This window comes from Podarcis cretensis, assembly GCF_951804945.1.
Source record: "Podarcis cretensis genome assembly, chromosome: 2".
Taxonomy (NCBI): domain Eukaryota; kingdom Metazoa; phylum Chordata; class Lepidosauria; order Squamata; family Lacertidae; genus Podarcis; species Podarcis cretensis.
In genome coordinates, this window is record NC_137171.1 from 5,862,400 (window position 1) to 5,881,820 (window position 19,421).

The 19,421-nt window shown below is 46.7% G+C and overlaps 1 protein-coding gene across 2 annotated transcripts; it reads left to right on the plus strand.

The window, feature by feature from the left end:
• Positions 1-1,951: 1,951 nt before the first annotated feature.
• DDX23 (DEAD-box helicase 23) lies at positions 1,952-18,361 on the plus strand. 2 transcript variants are annotated; one of them, XM_079966676.1, is made up of 17 exons: positions 1,952-2,065; positions 3,816-4,012; positions 5,248-5,358; positions 6,052-6,148; positions 6,643-6,708; positions 6,920-7,058; positions 7,412-7,545; positions 8,666-8,778; positions 9,164-9,307; positions 10,599-10,824; positions 11,194-11,339; positions 12,473-12,650; positions 13,162-13,404; positions 14,775-14,926; positions 15,841-15,949; positions 16,472-16,646; positions 17,395-18,361. In XM_079966676.1, exons 2-17 carry the CDS (start codon positions 3,816-3,818, stop codon positions 17,616-17,618), a joined length of 2,454 nt encoding a protein of 817 aa, XP_079822802.1. In that variant the 5' UTR covers positions 1,952-2,065; the 3' UTR covers positions 17,619-18,361. The 2 variants fall into 2 exon arrangements, with proteins under 2 accessions (XP_079822802.1, XP_079822801.1); XM_079966675.1 differs by having other exon boundaries at positions 1,977-2,259.
• The last annotated feature ends 1,060 nt before the right edge of the window (positions 18,362-19,421 follow it).

Here is a 19,421-nt window from a genome sequence, read left to right on the forward strand (position 1 = left end):
CCTCTCTCGGGCTCTGTTCTACAGCATTGTTGTGGCACACTGGTCACACTACCCTGAAACTGCCTCTGCACCCCCAGTGTTGGTGCTGCTTCAAGTATCGGGACGGAGGGACGGTGAGCAAACTGGGTCAGATCAACCTGCCCAGCCCATCCACACAGGTGATACATGCCAGGTGAGCCACCTCATCTACAATCAAACCATGGGTGAGAGTTGTTTGCACTTTGGACTGACTTGGCTTCTAACACCAGGTGAGAGATGGCAGGTTGGCATGCCATCCCAAATCTTGTCAGGTGAGGAATGGCCCTGAAGAGGCAACCGCCTTAATACATTGGATACTCCTGCCCTTCACTGACCATCTGCCATCCCCCAGCGCCATAACACGCCGTGCCTCTTAGAGGCCCCCAAGTTCTCCCTCCACTCAAACACAACCTCCACAAGCAGAAATGCTTTCTAATGCCAGCCCTTCGACAAGCTGAGAAGCCAGCAAACCTCCAAGAATGAAATTAATCATGGTGGCACACAAGAGTTTGTGGTGTGCCATGTTTTTATTGCTATTTTTTTGCTCTGCTTTATGCTGACAGGCACCTTGTGAATCCTTAAGAGTTTAAAGGGGGAAATATGGGGAAACTTCCAATAAACAAAAAATAAAATAAATTTGAACCCGCCAGTGCCCGTAACTTTGATACAGGCTGGGTGCGCCCTCTAATGCCTGCTGCACCAACCTGCAGCTACAAATCAAATTGAACTCACAACCAAAGGTGGCACCTCTGGTTGGCTGGCTATTTCAGACATTTTAACCTATCATTCCGTATAGTAAAGCTATAAAGGTCTGTATAGTTAAAGCTATGGTTTTCCCAGTAGTGATGTATGGAAGTGAGAGCAGGACCATAAAGAAGGCTGATCGCCGAAGAATTGATGCTTTTGAATTATGGTGCTGTAGGAGACTCTTGAGAGTCCCATGGACTGCAAGAAGATCCAACCTCTCCATTCTGAAGGAAATCAGCCCTGAGTGCTCACTGGAAGGACAGATCGTGAAGCTGAGGCTCCAATACTTTGGCCACCTCATGAGAAGAGAAGACTCCCTGGAAAAGACCCTGACGTTGGGAAAGATGGAGGGCACAAGGAGAAGGGGACGACAGAGGACGAGATGGTTGGATACTGTTCTTGAAGCTACCAGCATGAGTTTGACCAAACTGCGGGAGGCAGCGGAAGACAGGAGTGCCTGGCCTGCTCTGGTCCAGGGGGGCACGAAGAGGCGGACACGACTAAATGACTAAACAACAACAACCTATCATTCAAGTCAATTTCAAACATAATTACGAATTCACAATAAAAATCAAACCAGCACGTAGTCAAAGTGGTGATTCAGGTTTGTTTGTCTTTTGCTTGGCTGGTGGGGTGTTTTTTTTGGTGGTAGTTGTGGTTTTGCGGGGGAGGAGGCGGGGCTGGCCCCATTTTGGCACCTGGGGGAACCACAAAAGGAAACCCCTTCCTTCCCACCAGGGGAAAAGGGGTGAGCGAAGATCCGCATCAGGAACAACGGTGTGGACGCAGGGCGGCGGTGCCTCTGCGGGGGGGTCGCTCCAGCGAGTTCCTTCGCAGGAAACCCGTCTCCATCCCCTCGCACGAAGGCAACCCTGAGCGAAGTCCCACGGACCCGGCAGAACAACATTTCCCAGTAGCCCCCATGGGGGGAAGGCGGCGTTAATCTTCCGTCAAGATGCCGAAATGCCCTCTGGGAATCGTAGTTTTCTTACTTACGTTCCGTTTAGAACGCACAGGCTGCGTACCCCGAGAAGCTTATTTGCAGGGCGAACAGAGCGCCTTCCGAGTGCGGTGCATGCTGGGATTTTTTTGTTTTTGTTTTTTCTCTCCCTGCCTCGCGGTTTCTATGGGAAATGTAGTTCTAAGCCTGGGCACTGAGGCGGGACGGATAGCCCGAGTGGACTTGCTTTCCCATGATGCCCCGCGGCAAACCCGCTGTTGTGACCGGAATCAGCTTTAGTAAGATGGCGGCGATGTTGGCGCCGCAGTGAGTTGCTGGTAACGTCAGGAAGGGCTACAGGTGAGGCGCACCCGCTTCTCCCCCGGCCACCGTCGGTCTTTCCAGCGACTCAAGTGGGGAAAGCTATCCAAGAAGAAGGGCTGCCGGCTTCAGGTCAGCGGTAGTTGCGGGCGCCTCACGCCGTCGCTTCCCTCGCCGTGGTTTGTTTCCAGACGCTCAGCCCTGGCGGGGATGGTGCCAGAATAAACACAGAGGTTGGTGCACCAGGGTTCGTGGGAGGAAGAGACGTTGTCGTTGTTTGTTTGTTAATTTTGTGTCCTACTTTTCCTCCCCGTTTTATCCTCACAACAACCCTGTGAGGTGGGCTAGGCCGAGAGTGTGTGACTTGGCCCAAGGTCACCCAGTGAGCTTCATCACCAAGTGGGGATTTGAACTCTGGCCTCCTAGGACCCAGTCTGGCACTCTAACCCAGGCATAGGCAAACTCCAGCCCTCCAGATGTTTGGGACTACAATTCCCATCATCCCTAGCTAACAAGACCAATGGTCAGGGATGATGGGAACTGTAGTCCCAAACATCTGGAGGGCCAGAGTTTAACTATGCCTGCTCTAACCACTACCCCACATGGGCTCCCATGCAGAGTGGGGCATTCCTAGCCTGACTTGAGCTCCACTGTCTTACCTTCTACAACACCAAACCCCCTCCAGCCCAAAGATCAAGTATCCCTCCCTCCTTAGGGAGTGAGCTGGGTGAAATAATTTGAGAAGAGTGAAGTCTTGATTGTTCTTTTGAGGTTTGTGCAGAAATAACAGTGATTGTCATTGTGCATCACATGCCACTTTTTCTGACATAAAATTTTATTTTGTACTCTATTTTTATGTTAAAATATGTTTTATTTGTTACATTTTATTATATCCCACTTTTCTTCCAAAGAGCTCATAGTAGTATTTCCCCCCTCTCCCAGCTTTTATCTTCACAACCACTCTGTGCATGACTGAGGGGAGATATGATCCCGGGTCTCCCTTTTCTCAGTCAGACACTTTTGTTCCTATACCATACCTGCAGTCATAGAACCAGCATGTGGGTCATCAGCTGTAAGAACTGCATGTTCATGTGAACATGCAGCATGCACCTGATCATGACTTTTTATCATGCCTATATGCAGAAGAACTACATGTTGTTGGACATGATGATTTGTGTGTGTGTGTGTGCGTGCATGCATGCTTTTTTCCACTACCAGTCTACAGTATATGAATTTGAAACAATTTCTCATTGGCAGACTTTAATTTATTTCAGTCTATGTGACATTTATAAATTTGTCCTGATCAATTTTTGGGCTTCCCCTCTAAAAACAGGCCAGCTGTGTTAAAACTGGTAGCAATAGCCTGTTTAATCAGTATTTATTTATTCTAAGAGGACCATGCTGAGAATGGAGTAGAAGGCAATATGCCAAGACTGCCACCTTCTCAAAATAGCCTGCCAGCAAATCCTCTTTCAGAGATGCCATCCCCTCCACAGATTCCTTTTTTGTGTCCAAATCAGTAACTGGGAGGGGTTCAGGTTGCATTTCTTTGGGAATCAGGGACTCCAACTGTTGGTCCCTCACCAACTTCCACACCTTGAAAACTTGCTCAGGATTTTAAGAATGACATAATTGGTGTATAATGCGAGGAGTGAGATTTCAGATTCTTAATTAAGCTATATCCACAGACAGTTGGGGCAATTCCATACTTAAGCAGGTCTCCAATCCCCCTTCCTCTTCCAAATAACTTCTGTATACTAATACCATCAACAAAACTTTTTTAATCCAGATGGCTGGGGAAACTGTTGAAAAGAGAGAGAGAGATTCTTCACCCCTCAAGGAAGAGCGGAGACGCTCACGTTCAGCTGAACGAGAGCGAGACAGGAAAGGCTCCCCCGTCACAAAGGACAGGAAAAGGCACCGTTCCCGTGAGAGAAGGAGAGGCAGTCGATCAAGATCCCGATCTAGGTCCAAATCGACTGAGAGGTAAGGCCAGATTATAGGTCAATTTGGTTTGCTGCAAGGATGATGAAGGTTAGTCAGCCTTGAGTGTCTTAAGTAAGCAGGGAATGCTGTTAGCTTCAGCTGTTTTTATTTGGCTATTAGTAGGATTCAACAATCCAGCACTGAACTGGATTTTGGACTCAAACCAACGATTTACCGAGGTAGCATCCAGTTTCTCAGAGCAGTTACTTTCAAATGCTTTGGGGGTGCACTTAGTAACAGAGTCACAATCCATTCCCAACAGGAATGGTGCTTACATAAGTTTAAGGACACCCAGTGCATGTCCTTTGTGGACATACTATTCTGCATCCCTTGTTACACTGGGGCTAGGTAGTCGGTATTGTTGGTTTTGAAATAAAAAATGGGTACAAAGTTTTCCTAAACTACACTGATAGAGCTTGGTTTCTAAGACCTGCAAACATGCATGCTAAACAGATTACAGTGTATCACTTTACTTGATATAACGCATCTGCTGTCTTTGGGGAAGGGAGCTAATAATAATTAATAATTTATAATTTATAATTTATACCCCGCCCATCTGGCTGGGCTTCCCCAGCCACTCTGGGCGGCTGTAAAATGCTGTAATACATCAAACATTAAAAGCTTCCCTAAACAGGGCTGCCTTCAGATGTCTTCTAAAAGTCTGGTAGTTGTTGTTCTCTTTGACATCTGGTGGGAGGGCATTCCACAGGGAGGGTGCCACTACCGAGAAGGCCGGCTGCCTGGTTCCCTGTAACTTGTCAGACTGCAAGTTATTGAAGCCCAACCAATGAAAATGTTGCTCTGTCCTAATTCTCTCCTGAATTTGAGCTGTGGCTAATCTTTTTTTTCTTTTCATTTTTAAGAAAGAAAATGGAGGTTCTTATGATGCTGAATTCAGTGCTCTGTGCCAAATTCAGCACTTAAGAGGCACTGTTGCAGAGTTACATCCACTCAGTCTTGATTACATTTATTGTCAATTTCTATGCCTTTCCAGGTCTGCTGTACAGATAAACCACAGCTGTACCCTTTATATAAAGGCTGAGTTGATGGGTGTGAGCAAAACATAAAGGGACTATATCCATAGGAGGATGCTAATTTAATTTGGTGGGACTGAACAGTTTCTACAGTTGGTTGGTTGATTTCTATTGATTCAGGTTTCTGCTGTCTGATGGAAGGGGTGGCTTGATCTATGTGCATTGAAATCAGTTATTCGCATGTAAACCATTTGTTTGTAGAGAGCGGCGATATAAAGAGCGGGAGCGAGACAAAGAGCGGGAGCGCAGCAAGAAGGACCGGGATCGTGAGAAAGATGGGCACCGGAGGGACAAGGACCATAAACGGTCCAGGTAAAACACTGTTTCCTAGACCTAGATGATGAATGCAGTTACTTCTGAGGTGTCGCAGCTGTTGTGGAATATAGCATTGTTTCATGGGTAGCTGGGGTAGAAACATGATGAAAAAGTTACCTACAATTTCACCATTTTAGCCTTATGTTTTAATTTAAAGAGAAGTTTCATCTAAATTTTTGGGTTAACAGGTTACTATTACGGGAATTGGGCTCAAGGTACAATGCCTAGGTTGCTGTTGAAAGGGCAGTAGCAGCTACAGTTACCATGAGTGACTGGTGCTGAGGATTTGTTCAATAGATTTATTTAGATTTGGATATATTTAAATATTTATAATCCATACTTTCATAAAGTAGATCAGAATGGTGAGTAACATACAAAATATAATAAAATCAGCAAAGTAGTCCATAAAAATATGATTAAAAACATCAGTGAAACATCAGCAGATACTAGTTGGTTAAAAAGAGAAATTCATATTTCAAAGGCCTGTCTAAATAATTGAAGACATCTAAAAGAAGGGAGGGAAAGTTCCTGCTGAACCTCTACTAGTAGGGAGTTCGACAGGGCAGGGCTTGCCACACTAAAGGAATGGTCCGTCACTGAGGCCAGCTGAACCTGAGGGGGACTGAACCTAGATCCACCCAGTGAAATATGGTAACCCCAACTCCTGACTGTTCTATCCCTCTGGCACAGGAGCTCCTCTCCAAGTCGGAACAAAGACTCCAAATCCAGGAAGAACAGAGATTCTCGCAGAGATGATGATGATGATTCATTGTCAAAGAAGGAGAAGGTAACTGCATGTACCTTCTAGATGTCCAGTGCTTGTCAGAACATGTACACTTTGGGTGGGTGGGTGGGTTTGAATTCCCCACAGCACCCTGATTCTTTTAATTTGAGACCTCTTTTTATTAAAAATTACAAGTCCATTTATATTTTTCAAAGTGTGTTTCTAGGATGGCATAGATCCTTTCAATCTTTTGTTGGTTGAAAGGCCTTATACTATAAATCTCTGGTATGTTTCAGTTCTCTGCTTCTTTATACAGTACCTCTGGAAAGTGCTTACTGTGAGATGAAAGGGCAGCTCTTCTCAATTAATCAGGCTACTTAAAAACAGTTTTTTACATTCTCTTTCAACCTTGCTACTTTGGAACTTTATAGCATAGCACTTTTTCCGTACAGCCAAAAGTATAGCTTCAGTGACAGCAATTCCTACTTTTTGGGTTTCTCTCTCCCACCCCACTCACCTCCACCCCTGATTTTAACGTTCACTTATTTTGTTCACAGGCCCAGCCACTTTCTCTGGAGGAGCTTCTGGCCAAGAAGAAAGCTGAGGAAGAGGCTGAAGCCAAGGTAAGAGCATGGGGCATGCCTCCACTTTCTTTTTCCCCACCTACCAATTCCATTTTTGCCCGGGTGAGACCAGCAGGTGGGTGTATTGGATTACAGCAAGCTGTGTGTGTCTAAAGCTGAGCTTTGCTTCCTGACATCTTTAGCAATTCTTGATGTGGGAAGTACACAGGGTTTCCTTGCGTGCTCAACATCTTGCTCTGATTTCTTGCAGCCGAAGTTCCTTTCCAAGGCAGAACGAGAGGCCGAGGCCTTGAAGCGACGGCAGCAGGAGGTGGAGGAGCGGCAGCGTCTCATAGAAGAGGAGAGGAAAAAGAGAAAACATTTCCAAGAAATGGGGAGGAAGATGCTAGGTAAAGATTACCTCCCAGGAGATCGTCAGGTACAGTGGCACCTCGGAAGTTGAACAGAATCCGCTCCAGAAGTCCAGTCGACTTCCAAGATGTTCGGAAACCAAGGCACGGCTTCCGATTGGCTGCAGGAAGCTCCTGCAGCCAATCGGAAGCCACATCGGACATTCGGGTTCCAAGGAACATTAACAAACCGGAACACTCACTTCCAGGTTTGTGGCGTTCAGGTGCCAAAACTTGCAAGGCATTCAGGATCCAAGGTACAACTGTATTCAGCTTCGGGGGCATGATGTGATTCCCTACTCTGAGCATGTGTCCTGATGCCACATTTCCTGACATTCTGCCATTTACTACAGAAGATCCCCAGGAGAGGGAGCGGCGTGAGCGGAGAGAGCGCATGGAACGAGAGACCAATGGCAATGAAGATGAGGAAGGGCGGCAAAAAATCCGTGAGGAGAAAGATAAGAGTAAGGAACTTCATGCCATCAAGGTAATGCTAGGCCATTTCATTTTCTCTCTGTAAGAAGTATGGAGATGAAGATTAATGGGTTTGAGCAAGGGGACTGGGATAGGAGAGTGTCTTTGATGTGCATCCAAGTGGCTGAAGTTGAATTCATTGATCAATTTAATGCAATCATACCAGTTTTTTGAGTGAATCATCACAGTTTTCTATGTCCTGAAAAATATATTATTGGTGTGGGTTGATTGTCACAGTAGACCCACTCACAAAATCAACCTGACAGTGCCAACGTACTTTCATTCTCCCTAAAAGCCAGCTTTAGAAAATGGTCCGTAAAATTGTTTGATCACTTTTCATCACTCATATCTTGTCCTTTACATGACTTCATAACCTTAAGGCTAGGCTACTGTAATGACTTTTCTTTGGGGGTTCCTGAGTTTTTGAAATGTACATCTGAAGAAGAAAGCAACAGCCCAGTTCTTAACAGGAACACGTCTTCAGACACAGCTGTTTGGAGTTTTCAGCACTGGAATAAAAGGCTTTTTTTTTTCCTTTGCTGCGGCAAAACTGGGCTGCGGCAAATTTATTTTTCCTGCTTTTTCCTGGGTCTTTGTTCCCAAAGTCCAATGATGATACACATGTTTTCTGGGCTGGGAATGAAAAGGATGATCTGAATATGAGCCCAAGTGAGCAAAAAGCTGATTTGGGAACCAATGCAGAGTCTGAACTGTTAGCCAGGGTGTCCCTTGTTCAAAGTGCACTTCTGTCGCTCCAGGGCCTTAGGGAAACTCTTGTCTTGTCAGCCTCAGGGACTTATCAGAAATATGAGGAATAATAATACTGACCCACCTTACAGGGCTGTTATATATGAAGCGTCTGGAAAACTTAGAAAGAGCAGCATACGTGTTTATTGTAACTTTGATCCAACCGGTGTGTGTATTGGATTATAGCATGCTTTAAGGTATATTTTGCTCCTTAGCGTGTTCAGCAACAATCCTTGTCTCTTCACGGTCAGACTGAATTCTTGCAAAGGGAGGCACATAGAGTTTCCTTGCAAACTTCCTTTGTGTTTCATTGGGAAATGTTGCCTTGTTTTTCCTTTGGAAAAGTCTGAGAGGGTATGAACTGAATAAATACCATGTCCCCTTAGGAGCGGTACTTGGGTGGGGTCAAGAAGCGGAGACGCACTCGGCATCTGAATGACCGCAAATTTGTCTTTGAGTGGGATGCTTCCGAAGACACTTCCATTGACTACAATCCCCTGTGAGTATTGCTGTGGGAGGCGGGTTCCGTATGGGATGCTACTTCAGAATAGAGAGACTGGTGTCCGCAGAGCCACATATCTATCCTTGCTCCTGGGAAGAATCTGAAAATCCCATTTCCTCCTTAGCCAGTATAGCTGACACAAATGAACCAGGAATATTCCCAGCCCTGTGAGAGGAAGATGACTAGAGGTCTGGGATTTGGGATTTGTAGAAAAACTACATCCTTGTACCCTAAAAATACAAATTCTCACATGGCAGTGAGTTGTGCAAATTAAGTAGGGCTTGTGGAAAAAATTGAGATAGGGTTCTGGGAGTTCCTAAGCAAATTCTAACCACCTACAGTTTGGAGTGTATACAGTACCATCTGACATTCTGTTCAACAGGTACAAGGAGCGACATCAGGTTCAGCTGCTGGGACGTGGCTTCATTGCTGGCATTGACTTGAAACAGCAGAAGCGGGAGCAGTCGCGTTTTTATGGAGACCTGATGGAGAAGCGGCGCACGCTGGAGGAGAAGGAGCAAGAGGAGTAAGTTACATCCAGGGCGGGAGGGAGGCAGGTGCTGGTGTTGCAAAGTTTATGATGACATTTCCCCATTAGATGAGGGAACAGTAAACTTTTGTGGTTTTGCTGGATGTTGGATGTGGGAAGACATTCTGTGCTTTCATCACATGTACAAGGATTGGTGGTTTGTTTGTTTTTTCAATTCAACCAACCAAAACTCTCTGACAGGGAAAGTCAGACTCTAAGAGTTCATTATGAGGAGTGTAAATCATGCAAATTGTTCAAATTATATGCATACACAATTAATAGATCAAATCCATTGTTGGTGTTTTTAGCCACACATGCCATTCAGCATCTACAGAAGTAATGAATAGGTTACTTGAGCCAGCTTGTGCTCACCAGTTTTCTTTTCTGGCTGGAGTTTTGTGCCTTTAGCAGTGTGGCTTGCAAAACCTCGCCACAGTGGCAAAAAGTGGCGGCAGTCTGCAAGTTCACCTGGCGGTAGTAGGAGGTGGTGGTAGAAGCTGCGGCAGCCTGCCTCAGTGAGGCCTTGTAGGCTGCCACTACTGCTGCTGCGACTGCAAGACCTTGCAGGCAACCATTACTGCTAATGCCATGACAAGGCCTTGCAGGCTGCCACCACTTCTACCCCCCGGGCATTTCTGATTCTACTGTTGCCAGGCTGCTGCCGCTGCTGCTGCCTAGTGGGCATGCTGGCAGTCTGGCATTCCCAGATTATTTGTATTCACTATGACTCATTGCTGTACTGTGGATTGTCCTGAATACCACCATTGGGTAGCCAAGCCCAAAACTAAAAGTCCTGTTTGGATGCCTTGACTAATTAAAGTGATTAAATCAGTGATTAAAGTGACCATGAGGTGATTGATAATATTGTCATTTATCCGTTTTAGACCCCTAAGTAGCAGCAGTTGCCAGGACATTGTCATTTTCGCCTTTGCGTAGTTCCATGCTTATTTCAGACCTTGTGGTAGATTGTGATGTTTTGCTGGTCATAACATTGCAATGTTGAAAACTAGATGTCGCCTAATCCTCGCACATACTGTGATTCGTGATATATTGCTAGGTAAAATATTATGAAACAGTTATCGTGATGTGAACGTCTAACCGGTTTTGGACGATATCTCAATATATCGCCCAGTCCTATTCCTGACATAGTTAATAGGTTGCAGTAAGCAAAGTTTTGTGCAAATGTAAGAGCTGCCCTCTTCCAGTTTGCTGGGGTTTTTCTTTGCTTTTGTCTTCTACCATTTTGGCCTGCCTATTCTGACCCTGTTGGGATCTTCCTTCTTCGTAGGGCACGTCTGCGCAAGCTGCGTAAAAAGGAGGCCAAGCAGCGCTGGGATGACAGGCATTGGTCTCAAAAGAAACTGGATGAGATGACAGACAGGGACTGGCGTATCTTCCGGGAGGACTACAGCATCACCACCAAAGGAGGCAAGATCCCCAACCCTATTCGTTCCTGGAAAGACTCTTCGCTGCCCCCTCACATCTTGGAGGTCATTGACAAATGCGGCTACAAGGTGAGATGCAAGTCACTTCATAGAGATGGATTGGCCCTTCTGTTAACCATTGAAACTTCAGTTTATTTTGAGAGACTGTATAAGTGTATATTTTAAATGCTGCTTTAAAATATAAAAGTTTATATTTTAAAATGATCATTTTTTAAAAAATGATCATTTAGTTTATGGGGGTGGGTGTTGTTGAACAGGGACTGAGCATCATGGCTTCTGGAGATCAGCTTTGTTCTTGAAAAGACATAATTGTTTTGGATGTTGGGGAGGGCTAAGAGTCAGGATTCCTGGTTCTGTTGCTGACTGTTTGAATTCCCTTTGATTCCTCCCAAGAAGCCTAGTGCTTTCCTGATAGGTTTTATGCCCCGTTTTCCACAGGAACCAACTCCTATTCAGCGTCAAGCCATTCCTATTGGTCTGCAGAACCGTGACATCATTGGCGTGGCAGAAACTGGCAGTGGTAAAACAGCTGCCTTCCTTATCCCATTGCTGGTGTGGATCACAACACTTCCCAAGATCGACAGGTGAGGGAGGGAGTGATGGGTGCTGAGGCAGGTCACGCCACTTTTCCAGAGGGGGGGGGCGGAATGAAATGGACTTTTGAGGGTCCTGGTTTGGGTCTGGGTCAATGCTGACATGCAAATGATTCTTCAGCACCACAGTTTGCACTGGTGCTCTCAACAGCCAAACATTCTTCTGTGAGGGAGTGATATTTATCTAATACCACACATCAAGTACAGTGGTACCTTGGTTCTTGAACTTAATGCTTTCTGGGAGTCCGTTCAACTCCAAAAAATGTTAAAAAACCAAGGCGAGGCTTCCGATTGGCTGCAGGAGCTTCCTTGCAGCTTTTGTTGTGCTCAGGCTGTGATAAGACCTGAATGGCTGGTGCCAACTTATGAACATAGAAAACTGCCTTGTTCGGCAGTTTGGACCATTGGTCCGCCTACCTCAGCATTGTCTACACTGACTGGCAGTGGCTCTCCAGGGTTTCGGGCAGGTTCCTCTCCCAGCCCTACCTGGAGATGCCAGGTATCAAACCTGGGACCTTCTGCATGCAAGGCATGTGCTGTACCAATAAGCCCAGGGGTAGGCAACCTAAGGCCCATGGGCCACAAGCAGCCCACAGGGGTTGTTTAACCAGCCCATGAGCCACCCCCGAACTGAGCCGCCCACTCAGCAAGTCCCCACATGCTGCCCTAAACTAGCACGGTGCAGCGCAGAGACTCGCTTCTGCGGTGGTAAAAATTGTGTCTGCACATGTGCAGACGCCGAAAATCATGTCTGCACAGACGCAGGCACCAGAAACCTTGCTGACCCCTGCACTAAGCGATGACCCTTCCCCAGAAACTGTGGCTTCTAGGTGAGCTTGAAATAATCTGGTTCAGTTGGAACCCATTTACTTCACTGGGTTGACACTTTGGGGGGGGTGGCTTGTTTCCCCTTCTCCAAAAAAATTGCATGGCACCCACCCTTACTTAATTTTGTTTCAGTGGTAGTCACAAATGTATACATTTCTCACAGTCCAATCTAGCAGGCGGAAACCTGGGGCATTCTTTGGTTGGGATCCTGCCTTTGCTGCGAAGTCACGTAGGCCAGAGAGGGATGGTTTCACCCTGTCTGCTTCAGCTCAGCATGTGTTTTTTGTTCACTGCAGGATTGAGGAGTCGGATCAGGGACCCTATGCCGTCATCCTGGCTCCCACCCGTGAGCTGGCCCAGCAGATTGAGGAAGAGACCATCAAATTTGGAAAGCCCCTGGGCATCCGCACAGTGGCTGTTATTGGTGGCATCTCGCGTGAGGATCAAGGCTTCCGCCTGCGCATGGGTTGTGAGGTGAGAGGGCCACCCTTCTGCTTTAAAAGTTATGGTGGGTGGTCTGTAAGGGCCACAGCCAATGCTGCATCTTCTGACACAACCAACTTCTCATCCTGCAATGGAGCTGCTTCTTCCTCTACTATACCCCCCTGCACACCCTCAAAATCAGCTCCAGAGGGTAGGGGGAGATGTTAGAGTAGATTTTAGGGGCACACAGTGGGAGGAGAGGAAATGGAAATCCTGTTGTACCAGCAGAACACTCTTGGCATATTGTTGGCTACAACCCTAAATGTTCACTTTGTGCATTAGCACAGTGCTCCTGTGAGTGATAAATGATGACACCCAATCATAGCTTAATATTCTCTTAACTTCATGGCCTGGCTCACCTTCCTTGCCTGGATAGTACATTGGGAAATGTTGCACTGTTTCTTGAGTTCATCAGGGAAGGATGGGGAAAAGTTGTATGGACACAGGTTGCAAGGGTCATTTCCACCTCCATGTATCTGCTCTCTCTCACTAAATGCCACAGATTGTGATTGCTACACCGGGCCGTCTGATCGATGTTTTGGAGAACCGTTACCTGGTGCTGAGCCGCTGCACCTATGTAGTACTGGATGAGGCTGACCGCATGATTGACATGGGCTTCGAGCCTGATGTGCAAAAGATCCTGGAGCACATACCTGTCACTAACCAGAAACCAGATACGGACGAGGCTGAAGACCCTGAAAAGATGTTGGCCAACTTCGAGTTGGGCAAGCACAAATATCGGCAGGTTAGTGGGGTTTGGATGCCTTGCTGTCACATCTGGTGTATTGTAAAAAGTAAAGCACTGGGGTTCAAGTCCACCATTGAGTTCCACCCTTTGACCCAAACACCCTTCCTTTAATCTGACCTGGTTAGCAATGTTTTTAAATTCACATGAGAAATAAGGCACTTTTTTTTGAAGGGATGGAGGGTGTGGTTGGTGGCTGCTTGTGGGCAGGGAGATGCTTTTATCTGAAAGCTGTTTCTTAGGAAACCATGTTCATTCCAGAGGGCGGTAGCCCACTAAACAGCACAAAGACTTTTAGTTGTGCAATGGAGCTTCCCTGTCTGCTCTTCTCTCCCCATATGCCCCCTGTGTGCCCTGTAAATTTGTCCTGGGGGTTACCTCTATCCTCCAGAGCTGATTTACAGGGTGTGTGGGACGCGGGTGTCACTGTGGGTTAAACCACAGAGCCTAGGACTTGCTGATCGAAAGGTCGGTGGTTCGAATCCCCGCGGCGGGGTGAGCTCCCGTCGTTCGGTCCCAGCTCCTGCCCACCTAGCAGTTCGAAAGCACCCTTAAGTGCAAGTAGATAAATAGGGACCGCTTTCTAGCAGGAAGGTAAACGGTGTTTCCGTGTGCGGCGCTGGTGCTGGCTCACCAGATGCAGCTTCGTCACGCTGGCCACGTGACCCGGAAGTGTCTTCGGACAGCGCTGGCTCCCGGCCTCTTGAGTGAGATGAGCGCGCAACCCTAGAGTCGGTCATGACTGGCCCTTACGGGCAGGGGTACCTTTACCTTAGGGAGAGGAGAGGGCCCTGAGACCTATGGGTATAGGGCTGTATAATAATAATAATAATAATAATAATAATAATAATAATAATAGTCCTTGTGCTAATGGAACTGACCACTTGGGTTCCACCCAGAGTTCAGATTCATAGGCACAAAAGGTGAGGCGGTGAAGAGGATGTTAGTGGCCATTCCCTTTTCCGTGGAACATACTGAGTGCTTGAAAGTGTGCTTTGAGAGGGAGCAAGGCAGAACAAGGAGAACATTTAAGCTTGGGCACCATTCACAGTAAAAAAACCCAACTTACCAGCCAGAAGTGGTAAAATGGTAGGATTAGATGTCCTTTGCAAGGTGAAGGGATCATTGATTTCCTTTATTTCTAGCTAAAATACCGCAAATGGAAGTGTGGAGACTTGTTTTAGCTATGATTGGAGGTAACCTTCTTAATAAAAGAGCTCTCTTTGTACATATTCCCTGCAATGTGATATTTGTGAAAATGCATCCCTCCCCTTTTCTGCTTAAATTGGAGGAGTTCCATTATGTGGGAGGAGAGGCAGACTGCCTTGCACTCATGCTCTCTCTTTTCTCTCCCCCCCCCCCCCCCGCAGACTGTGATGTTCACAGCCACCATGCCCCCTGCTGTGGAGCGCCTGGCCCGCAGTTACCTGCGCCGCCCAGCAGTGGTCTACATTGGCTCTGCTGGCAAACCACATGAGCGTGTGGAACAGAAGGTCTTCCTCATGTCAGAGTCGGAGAAGAGGTAATCGCTGGTGTGGGAGGTTGCGTCAAGGGGCTTGGTTTGTCTAGGTCAAACGAGGTAACGGAAGCCTTTGAGGTTTGGGCCCTCAGGTGTGGTAGGCATAGAACATAGAACTGTGTTTGTTTTGATTGGCACAGGGCTCTGTGCTTAAAAAGAGATCCCTTTGCAGAGGCAATTCACATCCATTTTATGCTTTTATCTTCGCTCCTTCCAAATTGTGGCATAAGCACATTTCTGGCTATGAAGTAAAGCCTCAACCCAAACATGGGGCTTCTGCCGTAATGTAATTTCCAGAGATGGGCTACGTGGAATGAGCCAGCATTCCTCATGACTTGAACCATGAAACAGTTCCCAGATTACTCAAGCAAAGTGGGTGGAGGTCCAAAGAAACCATGTACCCTCTTGTCGGGAAACTGAAAATATCAATGACTTGAAACGTGTGGAGAGAAACATGGTCTTGCATTTACTGTGGGGTGGGATCAGTGGGTCAGGATAACGACCAGTGCATCCTTTCCTTGGTGGGAGTGCAGAAAAGAGAACGTGGCATGTGGCTTAGAGTTGCAGAGGGACCCCAGAATATCATTCAGTCCAGCCGCCACCCCCATATGCTTACTTGAATCTGGGTGCACCTTTTAGTTACGTGTTACAAGTTCTAGCCCTCCTTTCTGCCAAGGAGCTCAAGGCTGTACACATGGCTACCCCTGCCCAGTGTTATTAGTGTTGTTTCTGGATGTCATGGTACTGAACTGTTCCAAATGATAATACAGAGATGAGGCATGTTTTTGGCACGGACGGTTAGCGATGTGTGCCAGAGGGCAGGGGTACAATGTAACATTTCTGCTGAACAAATTGCATCTTCAGACCCCACCATCGTGCCTCACCTGTTTGCTTCTCCTCACCTTTCCCCTGTACAGGAAAAAACTGCTGAACATTTTGGAGCAGGGCTTTGACCCACCCATCATCATCTTTGTGAACCAGAAGAAGGGCTGTGATGTGCTGGCTAAATCCCTGGAGAAGATGGGGGTAAGTGGTAATCTCAAGAACTGTAAGTTCAAGAACTGCAGGTCCTGTGTCAAAGTATTTGAGGCCCTTGTGCGGTTAGCCAGCCCATCTTTGAGGCTCCCAGAATTGGCGTCCTTGTGTCCTTTGTCAAACTTTGGGAAGATACGTAGGTGTTTCCTCTCACACTATCAGCAAATTATCAGAATAATGTGGTGTAGCTGTTGAGTTTATGGCAGCTGGTAAGACATCTTCTGGCTGACTCTGCTGAGCCCTGAATTGGCAGAGTTCAGTTCTCATTCTTGGTCTAGTAGTTGCCATTCCCCCCCACCCCACAAGCCCCTTGCAAGGTAATCAACATCTCTTGATATTCACTAGGAATGTCTGGGAATGATAGAGCACTCTGCCCCGGTGTCTCCTTTTGAAACACTTGGCTGTCTTTGTCTCTGGAGGAATTGTTGCTTGTTCATTGCCTTCTTGTTACTGTCCTCCTTGCCCAAACAAACATCTGGCTTAATGTAACCTGTTGCTCTCCCATCTCTGCAGTACAATGCCTGTACCCTTCATGGCGGCAAAGGTCAGGAGCAGCGAGAGTTTGCCCTCTCCAACTTGAAGGCTGGTGCCAAGGATATTCTGGTGGCCACAGATGTGGCTGGACGTGGTATCGACATCCATGATGTGTCCATGGTGGTGAACTACGACATGGCCAAGAACATTGAAGGTGAGCTGTCCAGTGCTCTCTGCCTTTCTGTAGAGATCTTCTGGGCACTTCCTGGGTCTTAGAACAGAAACCTCTGTGCCTGTGAGGCATGGCTTCAGTAATTTGGGCCACTGAACGGGGGAGGCGGGGTGGCTGTGGTTGGCATGCTGTGCAGTTGAAGTCACAAAATTGATGTAGGTCCTTCAAATTTCACGTCTGGGAGTTGGCAGTGTATAGTCACAAAGTGCACAAGTTAGAAAGTCTGGGTCAAAACTTGTCTCTGCTGCTTTGGGCAAGCCCTTCTGCCTCAGCCTCCTCTGCAATATGGAGTTGTTAGTGATGGCCTACCTTTTTCTAGGACTGTTGTAAGGATTAATGTGATGTATGAAGGGCTTTGAACACTGAAATTCTATACTAATACTTCATCTTCATTTTCATCTTTAATGACTTATCTGTAACTGTTAAGGGGTGATAGATTCAGGCAGGTAGTCGTGTTGATCTGATGCAGTAGAAATATATTTTTAAAAAATTAAAATTGTCCAGTAGCACCTTAGAGACCAACCAAGTTTGTTCTTGGTATGAGCTTTTGTGTGCGGAGACACACACACACACATATATATAACAGTGTATATATATATATATATATATATTCTGTTAAGGAGTGGTCAGTCTCTGTCCTTGACCCTGTAGTATGAGCCATCATTTAGATTTTCCATCCAGCACCAAAGGTTAGCCACATTTTAACACCTTCCTTCCTCCTTGCTTACAGATTATATTCACCGCATTGGCCGAACAGGACGAGCTGGCAAGAGCGGTGTAGCCATCTCTTTTGTCACCAAGGAGGACTCTGCTGTCTTCTATGACCTTAAGCAGGCTATCCTTGAGAGTCCGGTGTCTTCATGCCCTCCAGAACTGGCCAACCACCCAGATGCACAGCACAAGCCGGGAACCATCCTTACCAAGAAGCGGCGGGAAGAGACTATCTTTGCCTGAGTCCTGTAGGGTTGCTATTCAAGAGGCCTATATGTGATTGCAGCCAGGGGACACTCTGGGCCACTGCCTGGAGCCTGGAGCAGACTGAGAGCCTCCTGGTGAAATGGCTCTTTCAGGCCCACTTGCCTAGACCTTAAAGAGGCAGTGGCTTTTAATGTGCTTCCCCCTCCCCTTCAAACGTAGTAGGTACACCCCTTGAGCCATTGTTGTGACACCCAGGAAAGAATTCAGGACCAAACAAACAATGAAGACTTCAATCTAAAGTTTAAATGTCTCCTTGGGAATCCTGAGCTAGACAATTCTCCCTCCTTCCTTTTTCCTGGAGCCTTGCTTTACATTTGAGTTGGGAAGCTGAGCTAGGCTAGGCCTGCAGACTCACCTTACTGATTTGTGTCACTTGGCGGCTTTAAGCCTGCCACCTCCTCTACTCCATGATCAAGCGAGACTCTGAGGTTTTGTCCCAACTTTTTTTGGGAGGGGGGGTGATACAACTTGTGGCACTCAGGCTGGGATGCTGCAGGGCCCTCCTTTCCTTCTCTGGTGAGAACATCACCCTGTTTCCAGTACCATGTATCAGGGTGGTAATTTCATGAGGAAGGGTGGGGTGAATTTCTTAAGAAAACTTGATTTATTCAGAGGTTAGTACTGGCTACTTTCAGTAGAAGGGGACAGGTGATGTACAGAAAGACACTCATATTTTTCAATGATGTTTCTGTGCTTCTATAAATCCATGTGAAATGTTACTCAGGTCTGTCTCTTCCTTTACTCCTCCCTTTTCACAGATGCAAGTTCAAACTGTGTCTCCTCTGTAGAACTTGTATTCCTCTGTGTCCTGCTTCTGTGCCTTTTAAGTGTAGCAATTGCCCTTACAAGCTATTTTTGAGACTATGAGCTAGAAGCAAGATAACCAGTTTTGCACTAGTGATATAGTAAATCTTGTGTGTGTGAGGGCAGTAGCAGCATTTGGAACAAAGTAGTGTTTGAAGCATGACAGCTGGAGGTCTAGAATAAAAGGGCAACTTATTTTTGTTAAAAACAAAATGTGTAGAAATTGTTTGTTCTTTATGTCCCTAACGCAAAAGGTTGATGGCATATTGGACTTAAAACAAACAAAATATTTCTAGCTCAATATCCTCTACACTGCTCTCCAGGGGTTTCAAACAGAAGCTGCCTGGGATAAAACCTGGCATGTCTTGATGTCACTGCTGAATGTCTCAGCAAAAGTGTGCACAAGTAGATGTTTGAAGAGAAGTGGGACCTTATGTGTGTTGCCGTAAAAGTGAACCATTTGCAGACACCATGAGGCACATGTATTTTTGCAAGTGAGTAGCTCTATGTCTGGTGAGCTGCAGCCCTACACTCCTGTTGCAACCCAGTGGTGGTCGTTTTTGGCAAGAGTGCCCCAAGAGTGCCCCAAATGAAATTCAACATACAGTGGTATCTCTGGTTGCGAACGGGATCCGTTCCGGAGCCTCGTTCACAACCTGAGCAGAATGCAACCCGCGTGTGTGCGGGTCGCGATTCACCGCTTCTGCACATGCACGTGATGTCATTTTGAGCATCTGCGTGAGCAGTGAAACCTGGAAGTAACCCATTCTGGTACTTCCGGGTTGCCGTGGGACACAACCTGAAAAGATTTAACCCGAAGCGTCTTTAACCTGAGATATGACTGTAATGTGACTGGACAGCACCCCATTCGATTTGTGTAGCCCTCCATGATTTGGGGTGAGTTTACCTTTATTTCCTGGCCTGCTCAGCACTGGATACGGCAAGAACTGCATGTTGAAAAGCTCCCTTACTCTG